General features: G+C 42.1%; 3 protein-coding genes across 4 annotated transcripts; 2 read left to right on the top strand and 1 right to left on the bottom strand.

The window, feature by feature from the left end:
• The first annotated feature begins 109 nt into the window (after positions 1–109).
• Positions 110–5,084, top strand: toporsa (topoisomerase I binding, arginine/serine-rich a). Its single transcript, XM_027282796.1, has 2 exons — positions 110–175; positions 2,177–5,084. Exon 2 carries the CDS (start codon positions 2,180–2,182, stop codon positions 4,568–4,570), a length of 2,391 nt encoding a protein of 796 aa, XP_027138597.1. The 5' UTR covers positions 110–175; positions 2,177–2,179; the 3' UTR covers positions 4,571–5,084.
• On the top strand, positions 335–19,983 carry mtap (methylthioadenosine phosphorylase). 2 transcript variants are annotated; one of them, XM_027282797.1, is made up of 8 exons: positions 335–499; positions 8,518–8,604; positions 8,700–8,758; positions 8,915–9,082; positions 13,413–13,515; positions 13,726–13,965; positions 16,438–16,560; positions 18,156–19,983. In XM_027282797.1, exons 1-8 carry the CDS (start codon positions 479–481, stop codon positions 18,192–18,194), a joined length of 840 nt encoding a protein of 279 aa, XP_027138598.1. In that variant the 5' UTR covers positions 335–478; the 3' UTR covers positions 18,195–19,983. The 2 variants fall into 2 exon arrangements, with proteins under 2 accessions (XP_027138598.1, XP_010739242.1); XM_010740940.3 differs by lacking the exon at positions 335–499 and adding an exon at positions 6,328–6,464.
• On the bottom strand, positions 18,701–22,422 carry cdkn2a/b (cyclin-dependent kinase inhibitor 2A/B (p15, inhibits CDK4)). Its single transcript, XM_010740939.3, has 2 exons — positions 22,009–22,422; positions 18,701–20,923 (listed from the first exon to the last, which is right to left on the bottom strand). The coding sequence occupies exons 1-2, from the start codon at positions 22,129–22,131 to the stop codon at positions 20,672–20,674; spliced, it is 375 nt and encodes a 124-aa protein (XP_010739241.2). The 5' UTR covers positions 22,132–22,422; the 3' UTR covers positions 18,701–20,671.
• Positions 22,423–24,186: the final 1,764 nt, after the last annotated feature.

Here is a 24,186-nt window from a genome sequence, read left to right on the forward strand (position 1 = left end):
GGATGTTAAAGACAAAGCTTCAGACTGTTTTTAACTGGACCGAGAAGCCTGACTTTTAAAAAAAATAACACTATATATGTACAAAATGCGGTAACATGTAACATGAAGACAAGGCCTCAGTGGCTCTTATTTTGGTAACTATGGACGGGAAGTGTGCTTCACTTTGCTGACCACGGTACAGTAAATACATTGTATTACAGCTATTATCACTAAAAAATAAAATAGAAACACATTTTAAAACACTTTAATCCCAATTATTCGATTTTGTGTGTGTGTATGTGTGAAAACGTTATTTTTATTTTGGTGTTTTTTTTTAAAACTGTGAAGTTGATGCTTTTATTCTGAAGGGCTCGAACACTGACCGTTGGCTATGGAGTGTTTCGAAGCTAAGCTACTTGTCTCTGTAAACATGACATTCATGTAGAAATGACGAGGTTTCTACAAGACGAAGACAGCCAATAGTTTACCAGCCCAGCACATGTGTTTGCGGGGGTCTGAGGTAAATACTGTACAACTTTTTTTTCTTTCTTCAACGTCCTAACTAACTCGCTTTTAGATGTCCGAGCCGACCGAGCTAGGTGGCTATCACGCCATAGCCTTACTTGGCTAACTAGCGTGCTAACTTGAGCTAACCAAGTTCATCAGTTCGTAAACTAATGACACGGTTGGATTTGACCCGTTTTAATCATCCTTAGCGTTAATGCACGTCTGCCTGTACAGTTCATGTAAGTGTCAGGGTTGCTGAGATAACGTTGGCGCTTAAATTTAACGTGTTTCACCGTGTTTTACCCGGTAATAGGCACGGGTTTAGCTTTAGCCTGCTGAGCTAACTAAACGAAAACAACAACAACAACATAATGGGAAATGGAGGAAGTATAGACGGATCGATTTGTGTGTCAAGGTTACGGATACATAAGTGTTTTCCCAGGGTCTGTTAGCTAAAGTCCGGCCTGATGAATCATCATCATATCACGGGAATAACGCAGCTACATGTCACTATATATGGTCTGTTTCAGTCCAGCATGGCCCCATTTCTGTTATTTATACTGGTCTGCTTCTCATTGGAGAAATTGCTGAAGTCAGTGGTGAGGTCAGGAGTTCATAAAGTGTTCAGGAGCCTCTGATGTCTTATGCTGTATTATTTATTAACACTTGGCCAAGGAGAATTAGAGACACTCTCAAAGTTCATCAGAAGTGCCTGAGTCTGTCTCACATTCTGCCAAACTCATCCTGCTGGATCGACTTTAAACCCAAAGATAACACCACAAATACTACACGCCCCAGAATTAGTCAAAGAGAATGTTTTTATTCATGCAGGTCAGCATATTCTAGTCTGGAGACACAGATGTCTGTTTACGCAGATTGGAACGTCAACGGCAAACTATCTATTATGTCTAAGAAATAGGTCTCTTTGACCCTGGCCACCACAGTGTTGAGATATGGTGACACCTAGTCTAAGACAAACAATTAATACTGCCGAGGACCACACGTGACCATGTGTAACATAAGGATAGAAAATTCCATAACAATTACAAGAACTATTTATTGTCATACTAAGATTTTCTTCTCGTTACTAAAAGATAGGTCTCACACACACACACTGTCAAATCTTTTTGTATACAGGTTTAATAAGAACATGTAGGTCTTAAGCTTATTCATGTCTGAATATTTGTTCACTCACAACAGTCGTTTCACATTAAAATGTTAACTGTAGAGTGTCTTATTCAGTTCAGTTTTATTTATATAGCACCAAGTCATAACAAAAGTTGTTTGCCTTATGACAATTTACATATAGATAATCTAGTGCGTCGTATAGATAGATAGATAGATAGATAGATAGATAGATAGATAGATAGATAGATAGATAGATAGATAGATCGTAGCATTACAAGTAAAAGTATGGATCTAGTATGTTTTAAGAAACATGCTCAACTTTTTCTTTTCATGTGCAGTGTCTTGAGTATCAGAAGTTCAAAATTCATACAGAATACTCAATTTAATGTAGCACATTAATTGATATTTAAGTTACCATGTGTAGACTTTTTAGTTACCTTATGAATCCGGTGCATCAGATTAGTACTTTGTGCAGTTGCAGGGTTAATTGCTGATTTTAGACGTAACTGTTATCGCATAAGTTTGAGAATTTCACATTGATTTTTTTTTCTTACTTTGTTAGATCATGTCAGCAATCAAGGTTGCCCTGCAGCAGAGCCAGAAGAGGGGCAGGAGGAAAACCTCTGAAGCAATGTCTGCAGAGGTTTCGCCAGACTCCAAGTGTCCCATCTGTCTGGACATGTTCAACAACATTTCTTACCTGGACCTCTGCCTGCACAAGTTCTGTTTCCGGTGTATTCACGAGTGGTCCAAGAACAAAGCCGAGTGCCCTCTATGCAAACAGCCATTCAATTCAATCTATCACAGCATAAAATCAGAGCAGGACTTCAAGAAGTTTGACCTGCGGCCGATAGAGAATGGCTCTTTTGGGACTTTTGAGGGAGTGCGGTTTAGATACCGCACGACTCTTACAGGAGTCCATCGACAAATGCAGAGGAGGACCTCTCCTCCTCCAGACAACGGAGTAATGTTTGAAGCCACAACAAACGCTCCTGAACAGCCACAGGACCGCTACATCCGGCGTATGATGATGAGGTTGGCAGCCAAGAGAAGAGCTGCGAGCGAAGGGAGGGCAGTGAACAACGTCAGAGAGCAGGAGATGATCAACTTCAGGAGGGAGCTGTACCGACGGGGGGTGAGGGTGAGGAATGTCCGCGATGGTGGCCGCTCCCGAGACACTTCAGCTGACTTCTTCCGAAGAAATCCTGCCTGCCTACATAGACTGATCCCTTGGCTAAAAAGAGAGCTGGTTGTGCTATACGGGGCCCATGGCTCTTTGGTCAACATAGTTCAGCACATCATCATGTCGCGCATTACACGCTATGACATGGAGGATGGAGCTATTCAGGAAGAGCTCAGGCCATTCCTCCAGGGGCGCACAGAGCACTTTCTCCACGAGTTCATCAGCTTTGCAAGGTCTCCCTTCAACATGGAGGCCTACGACCAGCATGCTGTCTATGACTGCCCAGCCCCATCCTCAAATGAAGACAGCAGCTCCAACTCATCTGTAATAGCCATCTCAGAGGATGAGGAGGGCTCCATGGACGCCCCAGGAGACTCCACATCTACTCTGAGCCAGGCGGTGTGGGACGATGAGACACCTGGGCCATCATATTCTACGACAGCAGAGCAGATCAGGTCAGAGTGCCTCTCCGTCCTCGACTCAGACTCAGACAGCAGTTTAGAGGAGGACGCGCAACCGTTTGGAGCTTGTCCACAGCAAATGAGTCCTCTTAACCAAACAAACGTGACCGATGGTGGAGTTAACAAAGAAGAGTGTTTGTCCTCTGACAGCGATGAGTGTGTGATTGTGGGTTTTGTCAAGCCAACAGCAGACAGAACTCCCGAGCTGGTTAAGCTCTCCTCTGACTCTGATGAATCTGACAATGAAGATACTAAAGAAGTGCCTCTTCTACCTCAGCACATCCGCTTCTCCAGTCTCAGTCCTATAGCGTCACAGAGTAGTGATCCAAGTGGTGCCGGACAGTCCGAAAATGTAGAAACAGACCACTATCATTCGCAAGATTCGAAAGAAAGGTGTAGCTCTTCGACATCAAGCAGACACAAAACGTCCAGTAAGTCAGACAAAAGATTTGAGAGGCACTGGTCAAAGGATAGAGACCACAGGAGAAGAAGGAGGTCAAGAAGTGGAGAGCGCAGGTACTCTAGCAAAAGCCCAGTGGCCTCCCACAACAGTGGTGGCGCTCTATCCAGAGATAGAGGTTATTGTTACTCCAGTGGCAGAGACTTGTACTCAAAAGGTGACAATAACTATAAAAGGAGGGATGGTGATCACAGCTATCAGTCATTTAGGAATTACAGCCAAGAGAGAAACGATAATGGGATCCATTACACAGAGAGGCGGTCCTACTATTACAGTAGCCATAAGTACTCGGATCAACACTCTCGCTCCAGGAGCCGCAGCAGGGACTCGCGGAGACGAGACAAGAGGCACTCTCGATCTAGGACTTATTCCAGCAGTCGCTCCCCCTCCGTGAAAAAAAGATCTCACCACGACAAGCCTGGCGGAAAGAGGAAATACAAAACGAGACATTTGGAGGAGCTGTCGGAAAACGCGCTGCCAAACTCGCATGCCGAAGGCGATTCCCCAACAACAAAACACAAGAAAAAGAGCAAAGAGAAGCATCGTAAAAAATCCAAAGAGAGGTCAAGAAAGACTAGCAGGAGCGTCAGCGTGGAGCTCGTCAACGAGGACAACTCCAAGGAAAGAAGCAAGCGTCACCACAAGAAAAAGAAGAAACACAAGAAGAAAAGCAAAAGGCACAAGAGCAGCGAACGCAGGGAGAAGGGCTCACCCGCCGTCATTACCATTGATAGTGACAGTGATTCTGTGGCTACTGACAATGTCACCCAGGCCAGCGGCACTAAGGACACCCCTATCGATAACGCCACAGATGACCCAGCAGAGCCCGCCCCTCCCTGCTCCGATGCGTAGTGATATGAAAGTTCAGATTTCTGGATCCACCCTCAGCTGCTAACGCCTGCCAGCAGTGTTTTAGATCAAAACTGTATGACAAAACAATATGTCGAAGGTGATTACACCTTAGACACTGCAAGTGTTTTATAATGTGACTTTTTATTTGACACTGGTTTACATGACACACACAGATATGTGTTGAACTGGAGATCATTGGATAAATGGCCGTTCTTGACCATCAAGGTCTAGTAACTCAAACAATACTATTTAATGTGCAAAGTGCCACTATGAATAAGGCAGAATGGACTAATACTGAGAATCACAAACGCATCGAAGTGTCATTATTCTGGAAATTCATTTTCTGTAATGTATTTTATTTCTAAGGTGCTCTCAGGGATTTTTGGTTTTTTTTGCTATATTCTTGAGACAAAACAATTTCTACCTGCTCATGGAGTAGTACTTATAACGGATTTCAGAATGAGCTCTTTTGTATTGGATTTTATTTAAAAATAAATCGTAATGAGCAACTCTGTGCTATTTTGTTAAAGTCATTCTTTATTAAATTCACGTAGGATTAAACTTCATATTAATAATAAGTCAAATAATGACTTCAACTAGACTGAGGCTAGTTCTTTATTGTCAGATGCAAAACAGTTACAGGGAAGCAAACATGTTTAAATTGATAGAAAGGCAGATAAAACATTATCCAGTGAAATGTGTGTGTGGTCTGTCTCTATATGAGGTCAGTCTTAGCACCGTCTGTCTGTTGTTATGAGCAAACTTGGGAGCGCTGGGAAAAATTCATGTCATAAATGTCGTATTTATTTATTTATTTATTTATTTTGGTATCGTCTATGTCAAAGCTGCAGGGTGGGACCATGGCTAGTACTGTCGTCTCACAGCAAGAAGGTTCCTGGGCCCTTTTTGTTCTCTCCGGGTACTCCAGCATCCTCCCGCAGTCCAAAGGCGTGCACTTAATAGATTCATTGATGACTCTAAATTTCCCTGTAATGAACGACTTCTCCCTGTGATGTGGCTCCAGGCCCATGTGACCCTAGTGTAGATAAGCGCTTACAGAAAATGGATGGATGTTAGGGCTTATCTTTACATGGTTTAAGTCCTACTACAAATAACCTACAACAACTTTTGTGTTTTAATTTCCACTTTCCAGAATCCATTTTTACATGGTTGAGACAAGTAATGGGGGCAGGGGCGCCGCCAGGAATTTTGGGCCCCCTCTGCACAGCTGTTGTCACCACATCTCTAGGACCTAACTATCCCATCAAAAGCTTTACATAACTCTAATCAAAGGCTTGCAACTGTTTTGCGTCTTGTAGTTCAACACTAGTACTAGCACAATATTTACTGCTGGTGATTTGTACATGCATGCAAGTCTGCATACAGTATGCAGTGCAGTTCACTATTTGATGCAGGATTAAAAGCCACTTAACTTTTACTGCCCAAAACACGTAAAGACAAAGAGATAATTCATTTCATTATTATATTTGAAATATATATACTCAATGATGATGATTTAATAATTTTATATTAGTGTTTACCTATTTTTTATGAAAGTATTATAGTGGTATAGTAAATAATGCTGTGCTTTTAATCTGAAAAATCTAATTTGTTCTCTTGCTACAAAGTTATAACTGAACCACCAGGTGATTCGTGTTGTAATCAACAGAATGGAAAGCAATGCAAGTAAAAGGATAGATAAATAATTCGCGGGAAGCTAGTAAATATAGGTTTGGCTCTGTGCTTTTATTTTGAAGGCAGATTCAGATTGCTGCTGCTGGGCGGATGTTGATGTCGGTCTGGTCTCTGCTCTGAAGCGTCTTCAACTCAGATCTTCACTTTTACAGAAGAAAAGCAGAAACGTGTCGTCATGGCTTCAACCGTGCCCATTAAGGTACTGATTTAAAACTTACCGACACTTTTAAAAATGTCTTATCTACCGACCGCTGTGTGTTTGAACGAGGAAGAGCGGAAACAAACGAGGATAGCTTTAGCTAGGTAACGTGATTTAACGCCAGATGTGCGGGAGAACCTGCGAGCTGCTCTCAAACCTTTAGTCAGAGTCTGCTGTCCTTTTTAAAAAGTGAACAGCCAGAGATGAATAACACGAGCTAACGTGTGCCTGGCTAACTACAGGGTCCTCGCTTATACCTGGGGGGTAACGTTACGGTCAAAAGTGTTACCGTTAAAATCTGGGTTCTGTTGAGCTGGCACGTGGCCGGGCTGAGTGCACCCCCTTTTTTAAAGTGTGACAGTTTAACAGGTGGAAGAGGAGAGTAAAGCCAGGTGGCAACACAATGATGAAGACTTGACACATGAATATATTCAGAAAAATATATATACTTTAAATAATCATCCGAATCTGAATCACTTTAATGTGTGCACACACGAGGAATCTGAATTTACAATTATGCTCTTATAGTACAAACATACACTGAACAAAAGTATAAATGCAACACTTTTTTGTTTTTGCTAATTTTTCTTAGATGAACTCAAACATCTAAAACATTTTCTATATACACACAAAATAACAATTTCTCACAAATCTATCTTTTGCAGAGGTGTGGCATATCCAGATGCTGATTATGCAGCATGATTATTGCATCAGGCTGGCTACAATAAAAGGCCACTCTTAAAATGTTCAGTTTCATCACACAGCACATACACAGATGTTTTGCAAGTTTTCAGGGAGCGTGCAGTTGGCATGGAGACAGCAGGAATGTCCACCAGAGCTGTTGCCATAACCACAACCTGCAGACCACGTGTAACCACACCCCAGCCCAGGACCTCCACATCCAGCATGTTCACCTCCAAGATCGTCTTGAGACCAGTCACTCTGGCGGCTGCTGCAAGAATTTCTGCACAAACTGTCAGAAACCATCTCGGTGAAGCTCGTCTGCATGCTCGTCGTCCTTATCGGGGTCTCGACCTGACTCCAGTTCGTCGTCGTCAAACCGACTTGATTGGGCAAATGCTCACATTCGATGGAGAGGTGTTCCCTTCACGGATGAATCACGGGTTTCACTGTTCAGGGCAGACAGTGTATGTGGCATCGTGCGGGTGAGCTGTTTTCTGATGTCAGTGTTGTGGCTTGAGCGGCCTGTGGTGGTGGTGGGGTTATGGTATGGGCAGGCATATGTTATGGGCGTTGTCCTGAAACAAGCGAGATTCATCAAGGTGCCACCAAACTATACTCTGCTTCGACAGAGCAAAAGATATGGAAATAAATTAAAGTGTAAGCTGCGTTTGAGTGTTTGACTGCGTGGGTTCTCTCCGGGTACTCTGGCTTCCTCCCACAGTCCAAAGACGTGCACTTAACAGGTTAACTGGTGACTCTAACTGGGCCGTAGGTGTGGTTGTTTGTCTCTATGTGCCCTGTGACGAGCTGGCAACCTGAGTCAGCTGGGATAGGCTCCAGCCCCACCGTGACCCCGATGAGGATAATGAGTTACAGATAATGGATGGAAAACAAATACAGTATTTGTCTTCAGTCGAATGAACTCAACTTCAGACTCACTGGTAACTCCGAAAGGCTGAAGACAGACAGACAAGGAAGGCAGGACCACAGGCTGGCGTCAGAACCGGGTCACCGCAGGAAGGGCTCAGCCTCTCATATGTGGCGAGACCACAGTCACCAGGGCGTCCCTATTTATTTCTCTGTCTTTTTCTGATCCACCTTGTGGGCGTGAGCTCAATAAAGTCTGTTATTTTATCTTTAAAGTAGATATGCGTACTTTAAGTAGTGTTGTTAAAGTAAATATGTACAAATACAAACAACTTTGTAGAGGGGAATGACAGCATCAGGTCTCGCCTTAGGAGTGGTCAACACCCTAATCACGATACTGTACGTGAAACACTGAAAAGTTGAAATGGTTTACGAGTGAAGTCAGACTTCTAACTCTGACGTAATTGTCTGTTGATGACTTCCTCACATTCTGTGTTTTTAGATTGGAATAATTGGTGGTTCAGGCCTCGACGATCCCGATATCCTGGAGGGAAGGACCGAGCGATATGTTGACACACCGTATGGAAAGGTGAGTCGTTGTTTTGTGATTCAAAGATGTTTCTTGGGGCATTGTGGCCGTTTTTGTGTATGAATAATAATTTTAATTCTGCTCTTCTTTAACAGCCATCTGACGCTCTGATACTGGGGAAGATCAAAAATGTGGAGTGTGTGCTCCTTGCGAGGTGAAGATGTCTTTTCTATTAGCACCATCTAGTGGAACAGCGTCGCACTTGTCACATATATACTGGGCAATACTGGTTCACTCAGTCTAATGTTTCTGACATTGACCTAAAAATCAACGTAAAAAAATATCTTTAATCGGCCTTTCTCATCCTCAGGCACGGGAGACAACACACTATAATGCCGTCCAATGTGAACTACCAAGCCAACATCTGGGCACTGAGAGAAGAGGGCTGCACACATCTGCTCGTTACCACGGCGTGCGGCTCGCTCCGGGAGGAGATCCAGCCAGGAGACATCGTCATCGTCGATCAGTTCATTGACAGGTGAGCGGCACACGACCACATACTCTCAGGACACGCGTCGAAGCATCGAATCAATACTCAGATTATTTATCTGAGTATGAAGTAGGGTTCTGCGTAGCTTGGCAACAAGCTTGTTATCACAGCGAATGGGAGTGATTGTACAAAATTATATACAACATTAAGTCGTCGCAAGGCTTTTCATTTCTGGTACGTGTGAAAAGAATAACCGGCTCTGAGCTTAATACACAAACATGCTCGGAGATCTAGTTTGCATGACCCGATCCCAATATCAGTCCCAGTCCTCTTGTTGAATTCTGAATGTGTAAATGAGCTTTTCACCATTTGATGTCTGATCTTCCTTCTGTTCATGTACACAGCAGAAAACCCTGAAATCAAGTCATTCTTATACACAGCTATTAGAATACTTAACACAACGTTCTTGGCATTGCACACTCTTTAAGTGTGTGACTGTGAAATGTTGTATCATTTAAAAGGGTGTACTTGAAAACAGGGCTTTGTATCTATGGTGTGGTTTTGTGATATTCGTGCTGGCCGAACATTTCAATGTCTGCCTGCAATCCTTTTGGCCTGTATTCACAATTTGTGACTCTTGCACAGCAGTGTTTGTGTGAGCACCCCGACTTGTTTACTACTTGCGCACACCGAGCGGCGGGTGGTTTTTTTGAAGCTGCAGCATCAGCCGGTAAAACCCTCCAAACGTATCATATTAAAGGGACATAATTCCGATTATTTTGGGAAGTGAAGTTCTTTTCTTCTTCTTCTTCTTCCTCCTTCCAGTGCTCGGTATACTGAAGTGCAACGTGTGAACATGCTACAGACAGAAATGTTGCTTCTTGAAATGGATTTGACCTTTCTGAGTCACAGCAGGAAGTTTATGTTTCATAAAGTTCCATGAATGAGATCTTCTAAAGACTGGCTTCATTAGCGGCTCTAATGTGTTTCTTTAAATAGTTTTGACCTTCCGTCAAAAGGCTTTTTGTCGGTTGTTATCCTGTCACGATTGCACCGGAGGTCCGCCGCGCAGCGATTCAAACGGCTCTCTTCCCACACGTCTCACTCACAGGATTCATGTTACCGTGTGACGAGAGCGTCCAAGCTGCCGAGTGAGAGAGAGCTCGACTCGCCGCGTTTGTCAAATCCGATATTTGTTTACTATCACGTCCAGCGAGGAGAATTATTACCCTCTCCCCGGTGTTTTATCGAGCTCTCGAGTGAGAATTAGAAACACTGTGACTGCGATGCGGACGCAGTAGTAATATGATGATTGATCGTCTGGAGGATGAACTTTGTTCCGGAGATATTTTTGTAAACATCCAGGGCTCCTTCCTGTCTCATGTTTCATTCAGGGTATCATATTTTTTTTTCATTCATTCAATTTACCGAGCTAAACACCCACCGTCATCTTTTAGTGGCTGTCACAGAGAGCTCTTGTTCTTTCCATTCGTCATTTTGGAGTTAATTTTTAATAAATCTTGACCACAAATTAACGAGTTTAACGAATTCCTGTGTTTTTATTTACATCTGTCATTTCTTTCACAGCACAACCTTGAAAATAATCTCATAATTCTGCCTTTCAAACACTAGAAATCCACACTCTTACTTCCTTAAACCTGAGAATTTCTTCCTAATTCACTGACATGGGAAAGCTTTCTTTCTCAGCACTGTCTTGACCTCCAGGCATCTGTGTAATGTACTTCATGTGTAGTGGGAGTGTTGCGCTCCGTCTCAGCCGACCGCACAAAGTCACCGTTGAAACAGGATGACTTATTTGTTGCCATAGAGTCGCAGTGTTTCCCCGAGGTCGACTGCCTCGGGGTGGGGCCGCAGACCTTTTTGGCATCCTCGCCACCGCCACCAGATCGCAGCATGGTAGGAGAGCGACAGCCGGGTGGCATACAGCTGTTTGAACCGCCCTTCCCACAGTCTTGTCAGCGTGTAAATGCCTGCGTCATGCTGCCTGTGGCTTTCCATGCCGGTGTCAGTGAAGCTTAAAAGACCAGCATCAAGTTCAGACAACAATCTATTTATTAAAAATGAGGAAGTCACTTGTTGGGACTTGTTCAGACTAGTCCGGCAGCATGTTTTCTGAATGCTTTTTATTTTTTTGACTCCGCGATTGTTGTCACCTCTGCATACTTGTTCTCTGTGAGTCAGTGCTGCGGGGTTTGTCGAATTTTGAAACATGACATGTCTCACTTGTTTGTTTTCATTTCCAATTTCCTCAAACTGACCTCGATAGCAGTTCAGCGACATTGAGATGATTTTGTTTTTCACGTCAGCATCTATATTTAAAAAATGAAACAATATATTGTATATTAAAAAACGTGGATCACCCTAAAGTAGCTCCGGGCCGGCTGCTTCATTTTATTCATACACTCATTTTGATTATTGTGGTAATTTTTACAGCATGCACACAAACTTTATCCAAGCATTCGATTAAAAAAAAGAAACCAAAACAAAACCACTGATTGAATTCAAGTCTATTTGTGCTGAACGCAACCGCTGTGAACTGTTAATCAGGAAATAACTTAATTTCCTGATTAAACTGGCTTTATTTTGCACCGTGAATTGTGAGCCGGACATAGATTTGGAAGCTGGTTCATGAATTACAAAAAAGCCAGAACACAACAGGCTCACCTGAGACTAAACACTGTTTTATAATCAGGAAAAAGTTGCTCTTATTCTAATTGAATCCTGCTGCTGTTTGTTTGATGTACTTTTCTGTTAAATGATAAAAGAAAGATTAAAAATATATACTGGAAAGTTATGAAGATGGTCGATTATGTGAGTAAAACGTGAGATAAGCTGTAATGAATCAAATTTTTTAGGAATCATTTCTATAATTACATTTATATAGGCTCCCACAGTCTATACATTCAGACACTGTGAGAGCTATTCTGTGTAACAATGATTGCGAAATGACCTCACTAATGAAATACCAGGCCGAGATAACTTAATTTCTATAACATAAACAGGTATTGTGCTTCACTGCTGCTGTAGCCGTCTCTGCAGGGTGGAGCTGCAGCTGGCTCAAACCATTCCAGCACTGACTCCAGTGTTCCACTGCCAGGGCTATGAGTAAGAGATAGGGTTGGGTTGGGCATCAGCTTAAAAGATTATTGTCGGTGGAGATGTTCATATTTTGGATGTTTGAGATAATTGCGTTACGACTCGGCGATGCCTCGGGGGAAATGTGAGAGAACCAAAAATGCCATGAATCGGCAAAGTGAGAAATGTTTTGCGGTTGCTCTTTATTTAGATAGTCCGCCTTCAGTTTACGGAGAATTTGTAACATTTCGGCCGTTTCGGTTTGTCTTTTTAGATGTGTGACAGAATATTCAATAACCACAAATACCACGCACCACTCCCACAGGCCGACAACCGTGGCATGAGGATGTTCTTTATACTTCCACGATGGTGGAGTGCCAATAAATGTTTGTTAATGTCAGTGAGCCAACCTGCTCGGCATCAATACAAAAGCTCACATACAGATATGTGTACAGGCTGGCTTCAAAGAAGAAGAGACCGGGCGACTACACCCTTGATTTGCCTGAGAATTTAAAATATGTTTGTTTCATTTTTTAAATAACTAAAAATATAAAGTCGTCCTTTAGTTGTTTTTATAGTTAGATTTGGTTTTAGGAAACAAAATGGCTCTTAAGGAGGCTTCAGTAATCTCAGGCCACAGCACAGCACTGGATCTTTCCGTGCTCTGGCATTACAGGCCACTGCTGTGAGAAATCTTTACCTCATTACATAACCCTTTTATATACTTTTTGATAGAACCAAACATGCTCCATAGAAATCAGCATTTACCAGGCGAGCTGAGAGGGTGCACGGGGACACAAAATGCTCTCAGGGTCACCGGGCTAATTGAGTCCGTCTTTATGGTCTCCAGACTGGTCTCCGTGCAGAGCTTGAAGGAAGGCAGGCTGGCGCTGTGCCTGGTGGAACTCCACTGACTCAGCAAAGCTGAATTGGACAACCATTGTTTGCGTTGGTGCAAGAGCCCGGGCTGCTGCTGCTGGGCCCGGGTTAATGCTTTCATAGCCGTGAAAGGACTATTCATATCGCGTTAAGTAGTTTTTAATGATGGAAACAATCCGAGCACTGATAAACTTGTAGTTTATGACCGAAACCGTGGCTGCTCGGGAATATTTCAAACTGCTGTTGAGAATATTATTGTGACAGAAGTCATTTTAACTTTGCTTCTTTATCCTTAAATCTGACACTGTGCATTATTCATCTGCACAGCCGCACGAGTTTGAGATTCACGAGACGTCTGTAAATCTTGCCTCTCAGTGCTTCCTGTTTGCTCATATATCACCAGGACTACCAAGAGAGCTCAGACGCTGTACGACGGGCAGCCCACCAGCCCTCCAGGAGTGTGTCACATCCCCATGTCTGAGCCTTTCTGCAACAGAACCAGAGAGGTGAGTCCTCGAATCATTTCATCCAGGTCACTCCCCGAGCTTTTGCCATTTTTAGTTTTTCACAAAATCTAAAAGGTTGATCCATAAAAACAGATTTATTCCTTTAACACTTAAAGAACAAGATATATCTGTTAAAACCATGTCAACAGTTCCCACCTCCTCCCCTGTTGGCTAAATGGGGACGGTCACTAACTGTCCGCCCCGGCGCAGGTTTTGATCGAGGTGGCGCGGACCCTGGGGGTCAAGTGTCACGTGCGGGGGACTATGCTGAGCATCGAGGGGCCCCGCTTCTCCTCGCGGGCCGAAAGCCTGATGTTCCGCCAGTGGGGCGCCGACGTCATCAACATGACCACCGTGCCAGAGGTCGTCCTCGCCAAGGAGGCCGGCTTGTGCTATGCCAGCATCGCCATGGCAACGGACTACGACTGTTGGAAGGAGCACGAGGAGGCGGTGAGCGCCGGGGCTGCAGGGTCCTAACAGCCATTTATTTTAATTTTTTTTATTACTTTGTCTCCTCTGTGTTTGTTTGTGCCGTGGGTGAGTCAGTGTGAACAAACGGCAATGCGCGGCCGCTGCACTTTAGGTGACGTGACTTCCTTCCTGTTCTGTTTGTTTGTCTGTCCAGCCAGCGATAACAACTTCAGCCGTGTGTTACTGGCTTTTAGTTGTTTTATGTATTTTATCAGAAAGGTTGTCCAACAGCCTGGTAAAAGGCTGGAACTTGGTACAAACTATTATTTTTGTCTTAGGTGGGCCTGTTTTTTTAGGTAGATAGGACTCCTGTCTGCTTCTTCAAACCGTGCCTGCCATGCCAGCTGCTGTCCTCTGTAGGTAAAAAGTAATTCATACAGCGTCCTTTAAATAACCCAAACTATCCCTTTAACGTCATATAGTTATGTAGTCCGTATGACCAAAGGGTTTATGACTCATAACCGTTGGCTCAGCAAAGTCATTTCTTCAGATAAACCGTGCAGGTGTGCACCACAATAAAACGAAATGATTTCACTGTCCCGAGTTTCACACCAGGGTATAAATAAAACTCAGTTATATCATCTGAAAACAAACAAGCAAATCTAATCAGTCTGGTAATTTATTGTATTTTTGAATAGGAATCTTTTTTTTTTTTTTTTTAATTACATACTTCCATAGAGCCTTTTCGTAACAATAGGACCTTGTTTGCGGTAAACCGTGGTGATCGTGTAGCCGGAAACGTGACGTGTGTGTGTGTGTGTGTGTGTGGTCCTCTTCACTTTTTGCCACGGAGCGAGTTAGTTTGTGAACAGTTTGAGGAGTTTGATTTTTGGTTTGTCACATAAAGAAACGGCAAACATATTTTATTTGTGTCCAGGATAACCGGAAATGAATTTATTTTCCTGCAGTCTCGTATGAAGTTTTACTTCTCCTCCTTTTTCTCTTTGAATTTAACTTGAACTTTATTTGAATTTAAAGTTAGCACGTCATTAAATCATGACATATTAAGAGACGGACGTTTCAAGCAGAGATATTCTACGCATCGCGTGTTGTAAACACAGAGTTTTTTGCCATCTGTGCTTTGCGAGCAGGCTGGAGTATTTGTGGCTTCCTATGGCTTCCGAGTGACCTCCCCTCTCCCTCAGACACCGTGGATAACGCAGTTGATATACTGCATGTGGGCGAGTTTCGGCTTATTTGTCACCGATCCAGCCCGACTCACAACTCCACTTCCGAGTTCCTGCAGCTGACCTCTTCCCCCTCCTGTCGCAGAGCGCTTGCCACATCCTTCCGCGCCCCCTCCATTCCCTCCCAGAGCCTCATACTACCTCCTGCCGCCCCCCCTCTTTATCAACCGCCCCTCCCTTTTCAGTCCGTTTGCCTGCCAGCCTCCGGTGGAAGCCCTGCCAGAGGAGGTTGAGTCACACTTGAGTCATCAGCTTCACTGTCTTCATCCTGGCAAACACCACAAAAACATGAACCCAGTCATTGAGTGTGACATGAAAACAAAGCACTGAAAGGAGGAGGGGGTTAATGAAGGTTACAGGAGGTAAACACGGAGCACAGGATGGAAACAATGCGGCAACTTATCGTACTGTACACGCTACACATCTGGCTGAGTGCTGTTTATTATCGCATCATTTCACGCAGATATAACTACATATTTTTATCTTGGACATGTAACCGACGCTTCAGTTTTACAGCAGATAAATAATCAGGCTCACTACTCAGATGCTTCTGGTTTCATTTCACCTCTCTCTCTAGCGATTGTTGGTCGTGGATCATGCGATCATCGACGGAGAAATGGCTCGAGACAGAGCGCATCGCTAACCACATAATGAGTCACTGGAGTGCAGAGCACAGCTGGCAGCTTGAAAAACAAAGTGCTGATCTTCACATCTGCACTGATGTGAATTGTCTCTCACACACGAAGACTATCTCTGCGGCCCGAGATCCTGTTGCGACAGCGATTTGGATAAAACTCGATACGAAACTTAACTTTCACTTCCACCTGCCCAGGAGGTGGAACTCTCCCTGACATCTGTGCAGTTATAATGTGTCCTTTCTGTGAAGGGAAATATAAAGTAGGCCCAGACGATGAATCAGTATCTTTGTTAATCGACTTTCAGTGCATCGTGTCTGTTTTTTTTGTTGTACAGTGTGTGTATTGTAACGGTGGATACAGTGTTTTTTTAAATCCTTTTCAGACAACCCCCATGTGATCTTTATACGAAACGTGGAACGTGGAAAATGTATAAAAAACGTCACAACGGCAGCTCTGATATCACATGATAACGTATAGTGTCGCTCACAGTGCACAACATTCATCTTATCATCCGTAGGGACACGTGTGAAAGTACGTTTTTGGGAAAACACAAAGGGGGGGACACTTGTGGGAAGTGAAATTTGTATCTAATCAGATGGCGGCCGTTTTTTCTTTCCTCGCTCCAGGTCTGCGTGGACAACGTGCTGAAGACGATGAAGGAAAATGCCAACAAAGCCAGCAGTATCCTGCTGACTGCAATACCCCAGATTAGTCAGATGGATTGGACTCAGACAATGAAGACCTTGAAAGTAAGTTGACGACTGATGATTCATTTCCACGCACCGAGTCTTCAGAGAAGTCGTAAAAGGGGATGTGTTTACCTTGAGTTCACAATCTCGACCCGCGATCTAAATAATAATGTCTTCCGCCTCACCGAGCCACTTACTTCAAAAGACTAATGGGACCATCTGGAGCGTGACCGCTCTCAAAACACGACCTGTTTAAGAACGCGATTATTACCACGATGCCCGAGTGCCCTAAGTGAGCTGATGACAGTTACCTCCCACGAAACTGACTCAGACACCATCAGTGTGCCGTGTGCCACCTTTTTCTAGTTTTATTAAAAGTCAGCTGATTAAAAGCTGTATTGATGATATGACACACCAGTCACAACTCAATATATGTGGTAATGAAGATATTAAATGTGCACATGTCTAATAAACATGTATTATATTAACTGTAGTTAATATAATACATGACTAACACACTGGGTACACCCTTTACACCCATTCACTGTAAAAAAAAAAAAAATAAAAAGTAAATATTTATAATTATATATTAATGTTTTACTGTGTACAGTATTAGTGTGTAATATCTCATATTTAAAAATAGTTATTTAGTATTTAAGGGAATTTATACAGTGGTATGCAGTTGTTATATTAGACTGTTAATTTACAAGACACAGACATTTCATCTCACAACCTTTATTTTGTACGGCATCGTACAGTGTTTTCGTTATTTTGTATGGCAAAACAAGTTTATTTTAAATGATTTTTTTTATACTGTTAAAATATGGAATAAAACGCCAACTTTAACCATAAAATCAACAGTAGTTTTCCAGTAAAAGTCTGACAAGCACAGCTGCCAGTTTGTTAGTGTGAAAAACAACAATTACACATTTTAAGGGAATGTATACAGAATAAAGTATTTTATATTAGGTAAAATATGGAATTAAACACCAGCCTTAACCAGCGCTAACATCCTGTTACTGTCAGAAAAATGTATACTTTTTTTTTAATGTAATTACTAAGTATTTAAATTTTTATTCTTTGTTTATTGGAAAAACTTATATTTGGAAGCTCCCTAATATTTACTTTATCTTATTTGAATTTAGGTAATGACATATGTTTATTTATTTATTTTTATACTTTATTGTGTCAAACAATGATTACATTTAACAGTTACTTTCCCAATCATCACACATACCACCCTGTGTATGTGTGAACAAGAACCTTCAAATCATTAACAACCAAATAAACAAACAAACAAATTGAGTATAATATTAACTATACATCTATGTTTACATATATGCCTCTGAGTATCTAATGTACACATATTATACCATATTTCCATCATAGTTTTGTCCATTTGGTTGGTGTACACTCATTCAGAATCATTTGCAAATATACCTCAAAAGAGATAATAGTATACATGTGTATACAATAGTGTACAGATGTTTAATAGAAGATGTTTAACTTTCTTAGCAAATAAACTTTCCTTATAGAAATGTATTGAAACAAACACTAGACAGCTTTCATATGGTCTTAATGTACTCACTGTTATTTTATTTATTTATGTCTGACATACAATACATGGAAATGTTTTCTTTCCCTTTCTGTTACAGTCAATGGCACAGTGTTCAGTAATGTTACCGAAACACTGAGGAAAACAATGAATGTAGAAAACGGATGGAGCTCCCAGACACCACCACCACCACCACCACCCGTGCCGACGCGGACAACAGACTCGACTCTGCGTGTGGATTTGTCATCAAGTGAATCACAAGAAAAGTGCCTCGCATAAATAATGCATGTGTTCAGCTGGAGTTTCGTTTTGTTCAAAACACACGTAACTCGTCTCTCTTTCCTCTTCATACTTACTCCCGGGTCACGGCTTCTTTTTCCGGATCACTTACCAGTGTTGTCATTCCAGCAGCAGTTTTCAGTCGGACTGATGTTTACGAACAATCCAATTTAAATATTTGTTGCCTGTAAAACCAGTAGTGTCTTTATTTCTGTGATTGCAAGACGGAGTTCAAATTTGCACATGAACACTTTGTTACTTTAATGAAGTAGTAATACCTCTTCGATGTCTGAATCCATCCAGCAAAATTTATTACCGATCAAAAATGAACAATAGCAATGTTTCTATCTTTGCTTATTGAACCACTTTTTTTTTTTTTTTACGTTTTATGGAATTTTATTTTTTTATTTACTCTTCATTATGATTTCATATATTACAAACACCCGCAGTATTTAGTTTTCAAATGTGTGTGTATATATACACTCACCTAACTGACAGTATTTGGACTCCTTTTAAGAAACCTGCACACCTGAAACGTTTGATATACTGTTTAATATTGATCATTGAATGAAAGTTATGTTTTCGTAGCAGTTGCTGGGCCTTCTGTTACCAATCATGCTTGCTGCACTTCCACATCACACTGCGCAGTATCTAAAAATATTTGCATTTCCTCTTTGTGTCGCCTTGCTCAACAGTATGAACCCACTTTGCAGCACAAATCCACCCGATTTAAACACGGAAATGCGAGCTCATCCTTTTTTTAAAGTTGTTAATTAAACAAACTCTTGAAGCAACTTGACTTACTGATTAATCTGTAACTTATCTGCAACTGCGATGCAGATTCAGAGGTTTGATTTGTCACACGCTTGCACAGGGTGACACACTTCGGTCTGCAGTCACGAATTACAGGGCAAGGTTTGAGTGTAAACAAAAGTGTGTTCATATCTCTATGAACTGAGTGTTCACATTAGAGTTTCTGTTTTCAGAGCAGGTTTTGTGAATGATTTCATTGAACAGGTTAAAAAAAAAATTGTTATTGTTGAGACCAAAACGTCCGTAAGAGACAAAACAATGGCGGAGTTCAAACCCTTTGTGGTTTTGGGGACTTTCTGTGTGTTGGTTTCATAAAGCCGTAAAAACCTCTCGGCTTAAAACTAAAAAACAGGCTGATGTTTAACTCCCCAAAACGTGGATGCATAACTTACTTTATGAAGTGTTACTATATTTGTATGATTGTTTTTTTTCTCCTGTTTCCAGGCAGAAATTAGTTATATGATATCAGCACCTACTAGTAAACCATTCAGTGTACAACTATAACCCAGTGTCCTTTTATACAGGCATCAATTTTTCAACTTCTACAAAACCCTCTGTTAAATATAGCCTATAATATTTGAACCGTGTAAGCATGTTTTAGTTCCATCACCTCCAAATGTTTCACAGAAAATAAATAAATGAATGATGACGTTTTTAACTGTGAAGTCACCCGAGGCCAGGTCGTGATCTGTTTACCATCCAGTGTGAGGGAAATATGTTTGATCGATGTCAGTGTTCATAGAAATTGTTCACATGTCCACCATGGGGTGTTCTTTTGCTCTTTTTGGTTCTTGGAACCATGTAAAACATGATTAAAAGCCAAATGATCAACGCTTCATTCTTTATTATTATTATTATTCTCTGGTACCCATCATCCATCCATGAAGGCATTGTGTGAAGCACATGAATATCTCCTTTACTTCTCTTAAATTAAATCTTACATTAGAATAAATTACATCATCTGATTTGTACGAACAAGAAATGGGACTGGAAGTCTCTGCACGACAATAAAGATAATAGTGCCTCAGAACACCAATGTTAAAATGTGCAAAATCTTTTTTTTTTAATGGCTTTTTATGTTATTTGGTTAAATATTTCACATGGGAAAGATTTTCAAAATAAAACCCCAGCAATGATCCTATTTTAAAAATATAATATATTGTACACAAACTATAGTACAGCTGTACATTAATTAATAAGTGGTTTGTCGGAATATTTCAATAATGCATCGGAAGTTATAATCCCAGCCTCGATCCAGATCACAGCAACATGTTATTAGTCATAATAAAAAAACATGCGTCTATAGAGAACCCTGATTTCGTTAAAAATAAAATGATGCCTACCGAGCAAGAAAAGAGACCAATAAATAAAAATGCATTTTACAGCATAAACAGTCATAAGTGCATATTTTAGGCTGCGGGGCCTCTCACGCAGGCCCCGCTTCTCCTCGGACCCCCCCTCCTCTCTCTCCATCATCCGTTCATAACAAGCAGCAGGAAACAGCTTCTTTCTTTTCTTTTTTTCTTACAGAGAATCCAGAAATGCGACCACCTCTGTGTGCCCGTTGTCTCTGGCCAAATCAACAGGCCGACAGTTTGTTTTGTCCCTGGCCTGCGGGTCAGCCATGTGCTGCACCAGGAGCTGCACCGTCTCCAGAAAGCCCGTCCTGGCCGCGTCGTGCAGTGGCGTGGTCCCGGTGCTGCAGTCCGCCAAGTTAGGATCCGCTCCGTGCTTCAGTAACAGCTGAGCCACCGGCCAGCTCCCCATCATCATCACCTTTTGTCAAATATATAAAAATAATAAGTCAGTTAGGATCTAATTTAATTTGATTACGGCTATAAAAACATAAAAAAAATCAATCATTCATAGGGAGTTATTAATAACTCACTATATATGAGAGCTTTAAAGGGGGCAGAGTTTGGGTGGTTTGACCTGCAATTTAATCCGATTAAACTGACCTAATTATTGCTATATTTTCATCTATATTTTATCTGGCAAATAATAATAAAAAAAAGACTGAACTGACACTCGGATAACAGCCACAGATAAGAGATTATAGCAGATAATTTTGAGTATAAATATGGAGAATATGACCCACTGGAAACATTATTATTCCACATTTAACACCAGCCAAAACAATGCAATGCCTAAATGAAATCCGTCCTTACAAATTCACTTTCGTTTTCCCTTTAAATTATTATTCCTTTAAGGAATATAAGGTCGCAAGTCACAATACAAAGTCTGCGTCAATAAAACAGGATAATTAAAATATAAAACAATAACTCTGGTTAAAGATTATGCTGTGCGTCAGTGGGAGCTGTTATGATGTTAATTCGGCTCATTTATTGCTGTAATTGCTTTATTTAGAGATAAAGGGCAGCACGGACGGAGGCTTGTGATTACGGGTGATGATGAGTGAGTTATAATAGGTATGTTCACCTGTATGGGACTCTATTTAAATGTGCATGTTTAAAAAAAACAATGCATTCATCATTTAACATGTCATGTCAGACTAAAAGTCTCCATACAAACTTATAGCACTTTGAGATTTCATTCAAATGTAAAGTGCTTTATAAATTAAACTTATTACTTATTATTATAGTTTTATTTCGCTTGGTGATAAAAAATGACTTCACCTGGAAAAGAAAAGCTGCATATTGTTTTTATTATTATAAATAAGTTGACTCCCTGCTTGATCCACAAAGACTCACTGGATTTGGGTTATTTTCTGAGTACAGCTAAATAAAATATATCAAATGTCTCCACTTTTGAAAAATAATGTGGTGTATTGGTGTTTATCCGGTTAATGAAACATTTTGAAGTGCGTAGATTTTATTTTTTGGTTTGTTTTTGACACTGACCTGCAGAGCGGTTCGTCCAAAACAGTTGACGCCGTTAACTTGAGCTCCGGCCTGCAGGAGATCCTCCACATCTTCCCGGTTCCCTTTCGCCGCGGCCGTCGACAGATCATCCTCGAGAGTCATCGTCAGGTCCGCGGACGTGCAGCGGCTGAGCTCGCAGGTTTTTGACAGGTAACTCTGATGGATGCCTATAATGAAGGAGGAACAGCTCCAAGAAAAATCAAATAAATAAATGAGAATAAAAAAAAAAGAAATAACACGCTGCGGAGCGCGAGGATCGCGGCTTGGTTGTTGGTGCGTGACGGTCAAAGGTTGGTGCGTCTGCCCGGTCCACAGGCTGCCTGGGGTGGGTTGAGTAAAGCTCGCATCGCCTGGTCCGGAGCTCTCGGTCGGAGTGTGTCTGGGCTTGTTTTGAATGAGTCATGACGTCATGTTGCTGCAGTGGCGCGATTGTGCGCATGCGCACCGCACATGGGGTTTGACAGCACAGTGTGGATATCTGTAACTGTGGGAGGATGGAAACTCTTCTGTGAGCACGGATGCTGCAGATCATTTCTATTTTTTTTAAAGTGGACATGAAACACCAGATGTTGTTTACATAACACTTTTAAGAGTAGACTCAAGACTTTCCTTTTTAATAGAGCTTATAGTTAGGGCTGGCTCAGGTCATCCCTTAGTTATGCTGCCATAGGATTAGACTGCCGGGGGACTCTTTCTTTCTTTCTTTCTTTCTTTCTTTCTTTCTTTCTTTCTTTCTTTCTTTCGGCAGTAGCTCAGTCCATAGGGACTTGGCTTGAGAACCGGAGGGTGGCCGGTTCAAGTCCCACATGGACCAAAAATATGGAAGGTGGACTGGTAGCTGGAGAGGTGCCAGTTCACCTCCTGGGCACTGCCGAGGTGCCCTTGAGCAAGGCACCAACTGCTCTGGCTGGCTGCCCATCACTCCACCATCTCTCTCCACATTTGCATGTCTATGCCGTTGTACTGCATGTGTGTGTGTCCGGGTTAAAATGCATGTCAATAAAAAATAGAGTGAAAAAAGAATTTCCCCATTGAGGGATTAATAAAGTATCTTCTTCCTCTTCTTCTTTCTTTCTTTCTCTCTCTCTCTCCCCCTCCCTCCATCTGTGGACATGTCTCATTAATGCATGTTACTAACCAAACTTCCCCAGAGTTTCTGTTGTCCAGCAGGTTCTCATGGATCGTGGCTGCTGCTGTGATCCTGCACGACGTCCACTACACATTTATTACTGTCATTATTGCTACCTGCTACTGTGGTCATTTTATCATTCATTGTAATTGTACAATATGTTTGTGTTGATTTGTCCTGTACACATGACATCTATTGCACGTCTGTCCGTCCTGGGAGAGGGATCCCTCCTCTGTGGCTCTTCCTGAGGTTTCTTCCACCTTTTTTCCCTGTTAAAGGTTTTTCCTCACTCGAACCGAGGGTCTAAGGACAGAGGGTGTCACTCCCTGTACAGATTGTAAAGCCCTCAGAGGCAAATGTACTTTGTGACTTTGGGCTATACAAATAAAATTGATTTGATTTGATTTGATTTGATAATTCACAAGGTGGACTCCTAATCTTTTCTACTTTTTATCCTCAGTTCTTGTTTTTGAAGGTTGATTGTTTTTCGTGTTTATTGTGCAGGTTATAGATATCGCTGCAGCTGACCTCTTCGCCGCCTCCTGTCGCAGAGCGGCTTGCCACAATCCTTACGGCGCCCGGCCTCCATTCCCTCCGGCAGAGGCGCGCATACTACCGGTGATCCTGCCGCTGCCGGTTCCTGTCTGCAGCCCCACGGGCGCCTCTTTATCAAACCGCCCCTCCCTTTTCAGGTCCGCGTTTTGGGCCTGCCAGCCTCCGGTGAGAAGCCGCTGCCAGAGGATGGTGAGTCACACTTGAGATCATCAGCTTTCAAACTGTCTTCATACCTGGGCAACACCACAAGAAAACACATGAACCGCAGGTCCATTGAGTGTGACATGAAACAAATCAGCACATGAAAAGGAGGAGGGGTTACTGGAAGGTTACAGGAAGGTAAAGCACGGAGCAAGAGGGAAACAATGCGGGCCAACTTTACGTACGTACACTCTACACAGCTGGCTGAGTCGTAGTTTATTATCGCATCATTTCACGCGAATAATAACTACAATATTTTATCTGGACATGTA

Source organism: Larimichthys crocea, chromosome X (assembly GCF_000972845.2).
Source record: "Larimichthys crocea isolate SSNF chromosome X, L_crocea_2.0, whole genome shotgun sequence".
In the NCBI taxonomy this organism is placed as follows: Eukaryota; Metazoa; Chordata; class Actinopteri; family Sciaenidae; genus Larimichthys; species Larimichthys crocea.